The sequence below is a fragment of the Panthera onca genome, chromosome A1, assembly GCF_046562875.1.
Source record: "Panthera onca isolate mPanOnc1 chromosome A1, mPanOnc1 haplotype 2, whole genome shotgun sequence".
NCBI lineage: Eukaryota > Metazoa > Chordata > Mammalia > Carnivora > Felidae > Panthera > Panthera onca.
The window spans coordinates 104,331,463-104,345,963 of record NC_138339.1 but is presented as its reverse complement, the minus strand read 5'-3'; the positions used below and the strand labels follow the sequence as shown (position 1 = coordinate 104,345,963).

General features: G+C 44.9%; 1 protein-coding gene across 3 annotated transcripts in view; it reads left to right on the top strand.

The window, feature by feature from the left end:
* The window catches only part of PIK3R1 (phosphoinositide-3-kinase regulatory subunit 1), an 86,723-nt gene that overhangs the window by 61,903 nt on the left and 10,319 nt on the right, over positions 1-14,501 (top strand). The window contains exons 5-7 of one of the 3 annotated variants that reach the window (XM_060635643.3): positions 2,113-2,244; positions 3,061-3,262; positions 3,469-3,548. In XM_060635643.3, the coding sequence (XP_060491626.1) occupies positions 2,113-2,244; positions 3,061-3,262; positions 3,469-3,548 (414 nt within the window). Of the gene's footprint in view, positions 1-2,112; positions 2,245-3,060; positions 3,263-3,468; positions 3,549-11,662; positions 12,354-13,958; positions 14,453-14,501 lie in introns of those variants that run through there. The other 2 variants (XM_060635644.3, XM_060635645.3) reach the window with 2 other exon arrangements.

The window sequence follows — 14,501 nt, the reverse complement described above, 5'->3', positions numbered from 1 at the left end:
TTTCCCCTACCACATTTTCTACCAGATGGAATTTTCTTAGCTTCATTGGTGTTGCGTGATTCTTTTGTAAGTTCTGCCTACATAGTGGGGCGCGTTGGGTCTATGATAACGATGTGCCTAAAGACCTTAGGTAACTTCAGTTTCAACCCGGAGTGATTGATAGTATCACACTCCCTTCATGGCTCTCCAGGACACCACCTTCTCCTCCAGCTTGAACACCTTGGACTGAGTGGATTCCTTCTCCTTCTCTCCGAGGCCACAACCTAATCCAGTCAGTCACCAGGTTATGTTAGTTCTTGATCATGTCTCACACATTTCTAACCGTTAAAATTGGAATTACCAGAAGTGTTATTTTCACTTCCAGCAGCGCCCTTTTCCAACTTCTTTTTAACACCACAATTAATAAAGCTGTTGAAAAATGTAGCATTTTGCTCATCAGCTTACCTCTTGCCCATTGAGTACACACATCTCCAGACACTCTTCCTCAAGGTAGCCGTCACATCACTGGGTGTGCAGTCCTTCAGCAGCAGCTAGATGGTTCTCCTCAGATCTAGATGCCTGTGGTCCTTCCTGCCCCAGCATCCCCTCTTTCTGCTGGACATGGTACCTTTTTCTACCCTGAGTACTCAGAGTGGTTTGGGTTAGTATCACCCCGTTATTGAATTGCCTGACCTCTTTTCCAGCTGAGGAATTTACTGGACAGATGTGCTTGTCTTCTCTTTGTTCTGAGCTAGGTCAGTGCCCACAGGTTAGATGAGTCATATCCTCATCAGAATACTCTGTCAGAATTAGGGGGGAGCGTTCTAAAAATGTTATAAATATTTTTATGACTATTCTTGAGATTGACTGTTAAAATTCTGTATATCTTACTGTTTGTTCAGACACTCTGTTGAGCTAAATATATATTAATTGTGAGATGTAGTATTTAGCGACTCGAAATTTAGGAAATTTAATGGATGTGCATTTTATGCTTTCCTGTGGAGGTTTTAGGAAGCATTTACTCTGTGATTAGCCATCCCTAGACAGAACTCTTCTCAGAGCAGAAGCACCCTCCAGAAGGTATTTGGAAATATTTGCAGGGCTACTTTAGTTTGCCAGGGCTTCCATGACAACCTTCCACAGACTGGGTGGCTTTAGACACAAACCTGTCTTCTCACTGTTCTTGAGACTAGAAGTCCCAGATCAAGGCTGGTTTGGTTTCCTCTGAGGCCTCTCTCCCTGGTGTACAGATGGCCACCTTCTCACTGTGTCCTCACACCGCATTCCCTCCATGCGTGTACTCCTGGCATCTCTGTGTGTCCAAATTTGCTCTTCTTACAAGGATACCAGGGGCACCTGGGTGGTTCAGTCAGTTAAGCATCCGACTCCAGCTCAGGACATGATCTCGCAGTTTGAAAGTTCAAGCCCCGCGTCAGGCTCTGTACTGACAGTGTGGAGCCTGTTTGGGATTCTTTCTCTCTCTCTCTCCGCCCCTCCCGGGCTCATCCCTAACGGCTTCATTTCAACAAAACCACCTCTTTAAAGGCCCGTCTGAAGGCACATGGGTGGCTCAGTCGGCTAAGTGTCCAACTTCAGCTCAGGTCATGATCGCAGGGTTTGTGAGTTCAAGCCCCGCATCGGGCTCTGCACTGACATTGTGGAGCCTGCTTGGGATTCTCTCTCTCCCCCTTCTCTGCCCCTCCCCCGCTTGCTCTCTGTCAAAACAAATAAACTTAAAAAAAAAATAAAAAAAATAAAGGCCCTATCGTGAAATACACCTTCTGAGATAGTGGGAGTTAGGGCTTCAGCATATGAATTCAGCTTATAATGGGGACATTGTTTTTCTGTTGTTGTCAACCCAGAGTCTGGGCCTGTGCCCCTGGCATCCTGGGGAGAGGCCATAATGCTAAATGCTTATAACTTAAGGGGCGGACTTCCACAAAGAAAAATTGTTCTGTTTGAAATGCCAGGAGCAACCCCTGTGAGAAACCCTGCTGATAACCACTGAAATCTTTTACATCTGTCCTCATACTGCTTACTTTTCATGTGTCACAGTTTAGTCACACATACAGAAAATTGGCCCTGCCGATGCATACAATGTTTGAAATGCGTTTTAAAATGTTTCTGTCCTAGATGCCGCCTCCGTGGACTTGGAAATGATCGATGTGCAAGTTTTAGGAGACGCTTTCAAACGCTATCTTACGGACTTACCGAATCCTGTCATTCCAGTAGCCGTTTACAATGAGATGCTTTATTTAGCCCAAGGTTTGTTTTCTGTTCTGAAAACCTCATTGAACATACAGTGAGATGTGGATGCACATGTAAACTCTATGAAACGCTGCCTGTAAAGAGAGCTGTTTTGGAAAATATTAGTAGGAATCTGCCGCTTCCCTGACACCCTCTCCTTTGGCACAAATTCCCTCCCTTACCCGGGCGTCCAATGGAAGACCCAGACTCTCGTTTGCTTAGGAAGGCTGTCCACATGTTGAAATGGCTAATTGTTAACCTTTTATCAGTACTAACAAAGTTCACTACGTCACTGAAGGCCACAGTGTTCCAAGTGCCATCTTGGGATTCAGGGAACCAGGGACTAGGACCGTTGACTAGCGATGTTCTTACCATTTTCCTCGAGGGGCCATTACAAAATGTGTTGAGAGAGGAGGGCTCTTAGGCTTAGGAGCCTAATGCTCAGTTCAAGTGCTCTGGGGACAGGAAATTGTGGTTCGGAACCTTCAAAGTTAAACCGTGTGATACTTATCTGATGCTCCTCTGAATTAGCCAATCACACTGAGAGCTGCTCAATAGAGGGCAGATCTCTGCCAGCACACCCTCATCCTCTTGTGGTTTTTTACACCAAAAGTTTCTTGCATTTCCATTTGACTTGAGATTTCTCCTTTCTCACAAAGCCTTTTGTAATGAGAACAAATGTGCTGTCTGCTGCTCCTGATGACTTTGTTTTAAAGGACTTTGTCTTCTGTAGCTAGAGCAGAAGAACGTTCTAGGTGTTGAGCTACTGAGATCTAGAGTCTCTTACCGTTTTTTGCTTCTTTCTTTCTTTTTTTTTCTTTTTAAACTCTGTAGAAGTACAAAGCCCTGAAGAATATATCCAGCTGTTGAAGAAGCTCATTAGGGCACCTAACATACCTCATCAGTATTGGCTTACGCTTCAGTATTTGCTAAAACATTTCTTCAAGCTCTCTCAAATCTCCAGCAAGAATCTTCTGAATGCAAGAGTACTCTCTGAACTTTTCAGCCCTCTGCTTTTCAGATTCCCAGCAGCCAGGTAAGGCGAAAGGAGAGAAGCATGTATTTTGGGGTGATGGGGACAGTTCTGAGGGGATCAATTGATCATTAACCTTATTCTGAAGATACTCGCTCACAGATTCATGGGCACATTTACACCAGACACATTGACTTGAATGTGTAGAAATGAAGATGAGTTCGTTGTTGAGAAAAAAAGGTTTCTAATCAAGCTCTCTGTTTTTGTAGCTCTGAGAATACTGAACACCTCATAAAAGTTATAGAAATTTTAATCTCGACTGAGTGGAATGAACGACAGCCTGCACCAGGTAATGCCTTTCGGACTTCTCAAGTTTTCTCGTGGTTCGTTTTTTAGAGCCTGAAAAATGGTGGCTTTAGAACTCCTGTGGAGTAACAGAAGTTTCTTGTAGAACAAGATCCATAACGTTTTGCCTTGGGATTTAGAGACAGAATGGCTGAGTGGTATCCTACATGGTAAATGTTACCTGGATTTCAGTGTCTGTGGATTTTAGGTGACCTCCGTCTTAGACGAGGGTTGTTGGGAGTGCTCCCCCTTCCCGTCAGCTTTGATGCCTCCCGTTGTTGCATAAATTACGGGGCTCGTTTTAGTTGTTGACATTCTTGTTTTTCTTTCTAATACTTCTAAAGTAGGGGATTTATAATTACTATATAATTTCAAGTATTTTGGAATGTGTGTTTTGGAAGTAGGTATGCTGAGAAATGTCTGTCAAAATAAACATTTTCAATAATGCAAGCAGTATGAAACCAGGGTGTTCACTGCAGCAAGTTTGAGCAAGCCAGACACTTCTTTGAAAGCAGGCTGGCATTCAATTAGCCATTTAACAAAGCAGGAAATGTAGACCATGTTAGCAGTGGATTTAACTTAAACTGATGTATTTTTCTTCTGTGGAAAGTCTAAACAACCTTCCTTTGCCGTATACTGATTAGAAGTTAGCCAACAGAAGCTGGTCATTTAGCATAACGATTCGGGTCCAGTAAGTGAAGTTTCAGGACCAGTCGAAATGTGGCTTGTATCTTAATTTATGCCCAGAGTTAAAATAAAACACCATGCATTTACTCTTCGTTATAGGTAACTCATACAAACTACCAAATTTATCTCTGGATAAACAGGCATAGGGACCCACTGATCAGTGTTAATTAAACAAGGGGAAATTAAGTTGTGCTTTTATAGGTGTTAAATAGCCAGGCTTGGTTGTTCGCAGTGGGATGGTGCAGATTGCGAGAGGCAGGGCTTAGGCTTGAAGGATGGCGTAGGTAACCACTCACGAGGCAAGTATTTGGAAGGGCTGCCGTGGGCAGGCTCAAGATATGGTATCCAAAGGTAAGAGAGGCAGCAGAAATAGTATATAGGGCAAGTGTGGTATGTTCCAAATGTTCCAGATCACAACAAGCAGGATGTTCAGTGGGGATACTCTGAATTGTAGGTGAATGGCATCAGAGCAGTGTGTCAACAATAGCCAAGGACTTTAGCCCAGGGGGTGGCCAGAAGGTTCATCTCATGTAACTACTTGGGGCACTTGTTAATGGATTTGGGAACTCTTTGTTGGTGTTCAGAGGCTGCCTTTTGGCTCAGTATGAAAGAGTCCATGGTCGGTTGTTAAAGGTACCCTGTGATGCGGGGACAGGGGGCAGGTGTGAAACATGGCACTTGAGTCCTTTATTGACTAGGCCCCACCCCAGACTAAACACATGGGCGGGGAATGGAGAAGACTAGTAACAACAAAACAGGACCCTGGGCCAACGGGCAGGGCTGTGCTCTCCCACTCCCTCCTGGCCCATGGTGTACATGTGGAGGTTTGTCTCAGAGGAGGGACAGCTGAGTCCCGCTTGTAGAAAGGGCCAGAGGTGGTGCCGCTCTTCTCAGTGCCCGCCCCTCTGGACACGGGGAGGTAGGAAAGCTAACAGCCAGACAAGGTTTGATAGATACCCACCAGTGAATTTAACCGGAGTATCTTAAGAGTATCTCCTACATACCTGGGAGAGTCACGGGTGGAGTTTAATTAGTCTGGTGTAAGCTGGTTAAACGTCCTTATCCGTTTCAGTTCGATTCCACCAAAGAAAGCATTCACGTTCATCCATTTTCGTTATGCGCGCTTCGGACCGCCTGCTGTGTCATAGACCCTGGTACATTCTTCCAAGAAAGTGGTGTGCCAGTTTCCCAGGCGGGTTCGTTCTGTCAGCGCTGTTGAATGATGAACACTGCACTGAATGTTTCCGAGACCATCCCAAGATTCATGCAGCCTCTTCAAGAAAATTGAACCCGAGTAATCTCTAAACCCTAGTTTGAGCTATTTTTCCCTTTGTGTGGTATCTCTCAGCTATTGTAAGGAATGTGTAGGCCCTTTGGAATGAAATAGAGGCTTCGTCGTCCCTCACTTGTGGAAACACACCACCTACTTCAGGAAGAACGTCGTCCTGAACACCTTTGTATTCAGGGGTGGCTTTGCCGCAAATGATTGGCAGGGCACTCTTGGTTAGAGAAATGATTTCTTAGGCCTGGTGGGAATCCAACATTTTCCTCGAGTCCTTCATCATTGCCCCAGCGTGTGCCATTACCAGAGGGGTCTGGAAACGCAACACCAGTGCATCTCCATTGAACAGTCTTAAATCATTCATTTGAACTGCCTTTATTGTTGTGAATAGAAATAAGTGCTTGGAGGGGAGCCTGGGTGGCTCAGTTGATTAAGCATCCAACATCAGCTTGGGTCATGATCTCGAGGTTCATGAGTTTGAGCCCCGCGTCAGGCTCTCTGCTGACAACTCAGAGTCTGGAGCCTGGTTTGGATTCTGTGTCTCCCTCTCTCTGCCCTCCCTTGCTCACACTCTCTCTCTCAAAAATAAAAATAATCATTAAAAAAAAAAAAAAAGAACGAAGTACTTGAATGATTTTAGGGGGAGACAGGGAAGCAAGGCTATCATGTAATAGATAGGCATCTTTTGTAGTTTTTACCTGGTAAAACTTGAGGTGATAGGCAAAACTGATGATGACTGAGGCAACGTGTCAATTCCTATAAGACCATTAGCACACAGGATCTAAGTGCTAGGCTCTAGGGTGCTTACTCTGAATATAAAAAGAATTTTAGAAATGTGATGGGTACTTGGTAGGATAACTGAGTAGACTGAAAAGGCTTGTAGAAAAAAATAGGACTTGAAACGGGCTTGGAAGAACTGCTAGAGTTCGAAAAGGGAAAGAGGAAATAGTATTCCAGTTCGACGAGGTTCAGAAGTTTAATCAAAATAAGTTGCAAATGGGGCGCCTGGGTGGCGCAGTCGGTTAAGCCTCCGACTTCAGCCAGGTCACGATCTCGCGGTCCGTGAGTTCGAGCCCCGCGTCAGGCTCTGGGCCGATGGCTCGGAGCCTGGAGCCTGTTTCCGATTCTGTGTCTCCCTCTCTCTCTGCCCCTCCCCCGTTCATGCTCTGTCTCTCTCTGTCCCAAAAATAAATAAAAAACGTTGAAAAAAAAAAAAAATAAGTTGCAAAGTACAAAAATAATGGCTGGATACACCAGATTTGAAGAGGTAGTAAATGTTTGGTTTTTTTTTTAATTTTTTTTTTAACGTTTATTTATTCTTTTGAGACAGAGAGAGACAGAGCATGAACGGGGGAGGGTCAGAGAGAGGGAGACACAGAATCTGAAACAGGCTCCAGGCTCTGAGCTGTCAGCACAGAGCCCGACGCGGGGCTTGAACTCACGGACCGCGAGATCATGACCTGAGCAGAAGTCGGCCGCTTAACCGACCGAGCCACCCAGGCGCCCCGAGGTAGTAAATGTTTTCAATGACAGTGTCGTGGAAAGCATCATTTTAGAGCCAAAGGCATAGTCCAACGCTTCATTTGCTCAGTAGGAAACTGAAGCGCCCCCAGAGGTTGAGAGCTCTCCCTGGTGCTACCCAAGCAACGTGTGCCCGAGCTAGGTCTGCAGGGGGGACCTAGTCCTGGACCCCAGCCTGCTGCTTGGTGCTGCACCTGCTTCCTGGGTTTTGAGAAGCTTCATGAGCAATGGGACTGCTTTTAGTGTCTAGTCCCAAGTCCTCTGAGGTTTCCAGTAAGAAAGAAACTAAAGATAGATGATACTGGCTTCTGTGGGTCCCCATATAGTGGGGAGCCCCACGGCAGTTGTTATAGCTTTGGGGGCTAAAACTCAGAATCGCTCTGTCTGCCTTGCACTGGTAAGAACAGTGAGTCAAATAGATCTGCTTTGACTCAGCTCTTGCTACTCATTTGCCAAGTTCCTATCAAGTAAGTTAGCCATTCCAAACTGTTTTCTAGTCTGTGAAATGGGAATAATGCCTCTCTCTTGGGGTGGTTGTGAGATGTAAATGAGGTGATAGGTACTGCTGCTCACCACCCTATAGCCTCTCTCTCCTGTTGCCCAGCTCTGGTTTTTAAGGACCTCTCAGAGCACCTCCCCCCCACCCCCATTCTGCAGCCCCAGCTCCCGAGTCCTGTCATGCCCTTCTGTCCACTGAGCCCCCATTCCCAGCCAGCAGAGCCAGGCCTCCAGGTACCTGCCTGGGCTTCACTGCTAATCTGCAAAAGACACCCTCTCCCTTGGCATTTGCTGCTCCATGGCTGCACTGCTTGGCGGGAGGAAGGTACCTTATTTAGTATGATGCCCTTTCCACTGTGTGCGGCTTGGTGAGTAGAGGGGCCTGGATTTCAGTACCGGCTCCCCCTGCCACATGCCCTTATGCAGTGCACAGAACGCACAACTGAACACAGCCCCCCCGCCCCGCCCCCAGCAGTCCCATCCACTTCATTTCACAAGTAGGTCTCTCCCTGCTGGGTGTGCAGTGTAAACCCATTCAAATAGGTCTTTGCCCTTAACACCTTGTCTTCTTAAACTTCACTTTTCTGTGGTGCTTCCTGTTCTTTTCATCTGCTCAGCTACATTCCTCAAGGGCAAAGGCTGCTTCTCCTGTTGAGCTCCTCCTAGCATAGAACGAAGCACAGCATAATAAAATTTGTAAAAACGTTTTGATAAACTAACCAACTTTCAACACTCTTTGGCACACCCACTCATTGAATGCATCCAGCAAAACTGAAGCAAGGATCTTCCCTATGTTTGGAGGGAAACTAAGGTTTGAAAGGTGGAACAGAGAGTAAGTTCTCACAACTTTGATAGTCTGCTGTTCCCTTTGTTACTAAAAGTCTTAAAAATACCTAAAGCTGAACAGCAGGTTTTCTTGAATCATTACGTGTTATGTTTACCCTACTAATATTTAGGTAGCTAAAGCAGCTTTCTATAGGGCAGCTAGGGTAAAATTGGGACCATTTAACACAGGGTGCCTTTGAATGAAACCCATTATAAGTGTATTTACATATTTCAGATTTCATGGATATATTCAGAAATATTAATGCAGCATAATTGAAGTCTAATATTGCACCCTCAAGCCCGGAGTGGAAAATAAATGACTCTTTTTCCCTCCTGCCCCTTCTACACCTGTCAGAGTTAATGTTTAACCACTGGCGCATTGCAAAACATTCATCCTGAAGAGCCTGATTCATAAATCTTGTTTTAAATGCACTGGGCTTGGTTTTCAACCAAGACTAAAGCAAGCACTAAGGTAGAGGGAAATGACTTTCAAAGAGTTTTACTTTTCTCTGATTTATTTTTTATTGGGTTTAAAATGTGGTCTGACATTAGAGGGTTGTTTCAAAGGTGAGAAATGAAACCTTGAAAAAACTTGATATATTTAGATGGGTTGGAATAAACAGAGAGGCAAGCCATACTAGGTTTTATCATGAAATAGGAAGTTTTGTTTGTGCTCTGAAAAAGAAACCCATTTCAGGGTGTGTATATTGGTGGGGTATAGGTCAACTTTTGTTTTCACAGTGCTGTCTTCTCTTTCTCTGCAAGGACAGCATCTGAGAGGGAGGGAGTACTTTATTCTGCTGAGCAACGGTCCCATCTTTTATACATTTCGTAGAATGTATCGTATGTAAATCTGGATTTATTTAGAAGTTCAAATGGATGTTTTCCTTAGTGCAGGGTCATTAAGAGCACTGGATATGGAGTAAAGAATTTGCATCATACTGAAAGGCTCTTCTGTCCTAATTCGTGTTAAGTTAAAATTATGAAGGGAGGTATTCATTTAACCCTTAAACGAAGATTTGGGTTCGTTTATTTTTTCCTTTTCACTGCATTTTTTTTTTTAAAGAAGTTGTGCAGGGTGCAAGCTGGTTGTGGGATAGTCGCTGTCTCATGGCGATGTGCACATGGGAGATAGTGTTCAGTCTATTCTTTCAAACGTATTTTAATGATTAAGGATATTTTTCCTGACAAGATCACACCTGCTGAGAAATGAAATGTGGCCTCTTTTTGCCTCTGAAATGAGTTTTACAAAACTTTGAGGAAAGGAAAAGTAGTAAGACATAGTGTTTTGAAGACTCCACAAGGTAAAGTTAGTTTTCAGTTACATGTGTAAGTTTTGCAGTGTGGCTGAGTCTTTGGGTCTCCAATAAATGTTGGCATTAAAATACAAGTTTTTTTTAAAAAGGACTTAAGGAAGGGACACCTTGGTGGCTCAGTCAGTTGAGTGTCCGACTTTGGCTCAGGTCATGATCTCACAGTTTGTGGGTTCCAGCCCCACGTGGGGCTCTGTGGTGACAAGTCAGAGGCTGGAGCCTGCTTTGGAATCTGTGTCTCCCTCTTTCTCTGCCCCTCTCTTCCTCTCCCTCCCTCTCTCTCTCTCTTTCTCTCATTAAAAAATAAACGTTAAAAAAAATTTAAAAAGGGCTTAAAGAAAGTGAAAAACATTTCCTAAGCTGTTATAACATCTGTGTGTTCCATTTATTATTTGTAAGTGAATCCTACGTTTGTGTGATACTTTGGACATAGTGGGAGATGAATGAAATACAGTACACAGAAAGTTGATCCTTTTCTCCCAAGGAGAAGTTACTGATTCTGTTCTACCAGCAGAGGGCTCCCTTTTTAAGCTAATAAAGAAGCAGTATGTGTCTCGCCCATGACTTTTCAAAGACTGAAATTGAACCAGGGAAAAAACTCAGCTCACACTTTCAGTAATGTAATAGAACCTCTGTGGTAGAGGATTGGACATATCGTGAGACATTAGAAGCAGAGTTTTCAAATCTCTCCAAGTCGAAGCTGTTAGGCTTTCCAGTGGTCAGTGTTCTGTGACAGAATACTGTTGGACTAGTCAATATTTTAATCTTGGGGAAGTTTTGACATGGAACATCATGTAAATTTAGACAGATGCTTAAGAGACCGGTGTTTCCAAGGTTTCTAGCTTTAGAGAGACTATTTTTAAAAGTAGGCCAAGATTCTGCAGCTCAGGATGCAAAGGTTTTCTCTGAACTCGCCTTACGTCCCTGTGATCAGCAGGCAGGAGCTGCGAGATTCACTTATAGACTCTTTTCTTCCCACTGGCAAGTAGGTTTTTCATGCTTTATCAGTCACACCAAAGGCAAGTTTGTAAAGACCCCTTGCCTACGTGGACTTTATGGTCCCCACCTAGATCTTCCTTTAGCACTCTCTACATATGACCCTGGGGTTCCCTTCCTGTACAGAGTCTGAGGGTCTTACAGACAGATCCTTGTTGCCTCGAAGAGAACTAGAAGGTGTTGTTGTTTTTTTTTTAAACCTTTAAATAAGCTAAAAATAGAGAACAGAAAAAGTCAGTTTTGTTATAGGTGTGAATTTTTTCACATGTGGCCTTTAAGACATTAACTTAAGTTTCACTTGTTAATTTTAACTTTATCTGGCAGAGGGAAGTAAAGACAGGGCCAGTGGGTGGAGAAAAAGGAGTTTAGGACTGAGTGTCAGAAGGCTAGGTTGTGGCCCCGGAGCTTTGATCTTGTGCAAACCCCTTCGATCCCCCTGGATCAGGATCTTGTGTGTGTGTGTGTGTGTGTGTGTGTGTGTGTGTGTGTGTGTGTGTAGCATGAGGGATTTGCTCGAAGTGGTATTTGGATTACTTTCTGGTTTTAAAGTTAGTGATTCTGTGATTTTCCATTGTTAAGGTTCTTGGGATATTAGTAAAGCCATCCATCTATGCTGATGCAGAGCGAAAATTTTCTTAGGTCAAATTTTAGTGTGGTCCATTAGCACTTTCTCAAAGGACACAGATCCTCTGGAAAGGCTCATGGGCTCCTTGCCCTCTCCTTTGCTCCATTTAGCAGTCACATGAACTGCATGCAGACACAACTTTTAATTACCAGACACTTCTAGGGCCAGTTAAACGTGAGTGGAAATTGGCTTCATAAAAGTATCTCGCAGAGTAGGGTTTTTCTGCTCCTCTTCATGAGGTCGTGGAGCGTATGGGATCTATGTCTTCCCCACCAAACTCTCCTCCCAGGATCAAACGTTTTTTTCAACCCTGTACCCTGCTCAGTTCCTCCGTAGGGCTTTCCTCTTACACCTGCGGGGCTGTCTGTGCTGGTGTGTGGGAGGAGGTGGACACGAGCAAGGCACGGTGTTCTGGGCTGTTCGGAGAGGTTCAGGCCTTTACAAGCAAGGCTTTGATTCTATTTTTGCTGAACTAGCTCAGCCACTTCCTGTGTTTGGCCGTGCATAGTGCCTCGCTTCACTGTGGCCACTTGAGCCCCGCGCGCTGCCGCAGCCAGTTAGAGAGACTATTTTAGGTCCCCTCACAATGGCCTTCTCATTTCCTTGGCGAAAATGAGCGAGTTGGGCTGGCAGTGGCCACTTGTTAGCCGATGACAACTTTGACTTTGACTTGGGCTCCCCTCCCCCACCCGAAATCCCTAGCTCAGCAAATATTTGAACCTGCCCAAGTTAATCATGAAGCCGTGATCTTTATCTGCGAGACGTGCGAGCGCCGGGGCTTTCTCCCTCCCGCGTACGGCACCACCGGCAGCCAGTGGCTGTGTCCATGGGGAGCGGGCGGTGAGCGGCGCTGCTGCGGCGGTCCTGTCCCGACGTCCGTGTCGCGCCGCGCGAGCCCGAGGGTCCCGCGCCGCCGCCGCCGCCGCCCCTGCGCTCAGCGGGCGGAAGCGCTGCCGCGGAGTGGGCGCCACCGTGGGGGCGGCGGGGAGAGCCGGGGGCGGCGTTCGCATTGTCGGAGACCAGCCTGGCCGCGGGAAACTGCAGACATGCATAACCTGCAAAGTAAGTTGCCTTTAACTTGTACCCCCTTCGCCACTGCCCTGCTTTTGTGCTTGTGTGCCAGGTTCCCCTCTGTAGTTTGTCTTTGCGGGTGTGTCAGTGAGACGAAGTGCTGTCTGGGGAGGGCAGATAAGAGATTAGCGGAGACACTCCCCCCTTTCCTGGAGGGGCACAGTGTGCGGAAAAGATGGGCTTTAGGCTGGAAACGGGGAAGGAGGTAATTACAAAGTGCTTGGCTGGAAGTTGGTGCCCGGCCAGGCTTTGGAGAGACGTGGAAAATCACCTGTCTCCCTCCCCTCCTCCCCTGGTCCGTTTGCCACATGGGATCCAGCAGCAGGACTGGTTTGCACCAAGTGCTCCCAAAGACATGGGGTAGCCCTCTGGGCTGTTAGCCTGTCCACAGCTGCTGGCGGGACTCCTCCTGGGGGAGAGAAAACACGTTTTTATTAAAGTAAAAAATTTTTTCTGACCCTCAGTCGAGGACATATCCCAACCACTTGGACCATTTTTGTGCGTGTGATTTTGAATTTAGGAATAGAAAAGTGGCCCGGGCTGTCCGAGGGAGGGTATAGGTTGAGACTGCCTTCCTCATCAATGGGACAATAAATCCAGCTAGACAGGATTCAAGCAGAGTGCTCAGTGAAATGACATGCCTTTGCTCTACTATTTTATATGATTCTAAATTTGATAGAGGGTCTAACAATAAATTTTAAGGGGTTCTGTGTTCTTTAAATGGTCACACAAATATATGACATACATAAGTGCATTGATCACAAGCCCACTATAGTTTTTTTCAATCAGCTACTAATTGGGGATGGGGGCTTTTCCTCCTCACCTCTTCATAATAGTGTAAATGTAAAGAGGTGGTTTATAATGGAAATGTACATTAAGCTCTAGTGAGGATGGGAAGACTATATGCAGAATGGCTGTAGAGAACTGAAATTAATAGATTTATAGAGGAATTGATTTCTTTACATTAAATATTGCTAACCAGGAATAATAGTCCCCAGGGTAAGGCATTTGAGATGGGGGGGGGGGGGGGGCGGCGAACAACCAAAAGTGATTACATCACTCTCCCCTCAAGCAGTATTAGCTAGCACAAGAAGTCGGAGGATGGGTTTTTCAGTGACAAATAGTTTGCAAACATAACCCTACCTCTGTTCTGCATTCTTGATATATATGGCCCCTTTCTTTTTGGAAGGCGTAACTTACCTGGACTAGTCTTGTTAGACAGTAACATTAAATGTGTGCTGATAATAGGCAGATCTTCATTCCTGTTGAGATGTTGCATTATTATTCCCTAGTGGCTAGTGTTAACTTTAGTATGTTTGGTAGAAGGAGATTTTTCTTTAAATTGTGCTTTCTAATGTGGTACGTTTGTAACAGTGTTTAAGTTCTGAGTTGTCAGTGAGTTATGCAGGAATGAAATTAAACATCCTGAGTTCTTGATCCCTTCTGCTTTTAATATATACAGGAGGCATTTAAGGACTGTAAAATATACCTTAAATATACTATTGTGATGCATTTGTAAGATTTTTAAACCAAGGCATGACCAGGCTCTCCATAAACCCAGATGCACTAGGGGGAAAAAAAAAAAAAAAAAAGCTCCGGGCTGCAGCATATCAGCTTTTGTCAACCTGCCAATAGCGGAGCGTACCATGCTGCAAGGAGTAATAAAAAAGGAATTAGAGAACTCAGTGCTGGAGGAGAAGAGTCAAATTAAACACCTTTTTGAAACGATGAGCATGTATACATTGCAGTTCTATGAAATGTGGGTTCTTCCTGAGGCTGGGATTGTGTTAAGACTGGATCTAGAAGAGAAATGATGGAGCAGGAGTGGTCTGGTGACATTTTTCTGACTTGATTGGCTGGGGTGTGTGATGTAATAGGTTACAGTGCAGCCCCTTATAGGTTTTAAAATGAATTCCAAGACACCATTACAAAGAAAGCCGGACTCTTTTCTTATAACTGAGCTCAGCCAAGGAAACTCGCACAAATGTACAACACTGTTTGGAATATGGAAGACCTGGATTTAGAATATGCTAAGACAGATATAAATTGTGGCACAGACTTGATGTTTTATATAGAAATGGATCCACCAGGTAACACTGCAGTATTCTTTTAGAAAGCTAGTTAATTTTGCGGATTTTT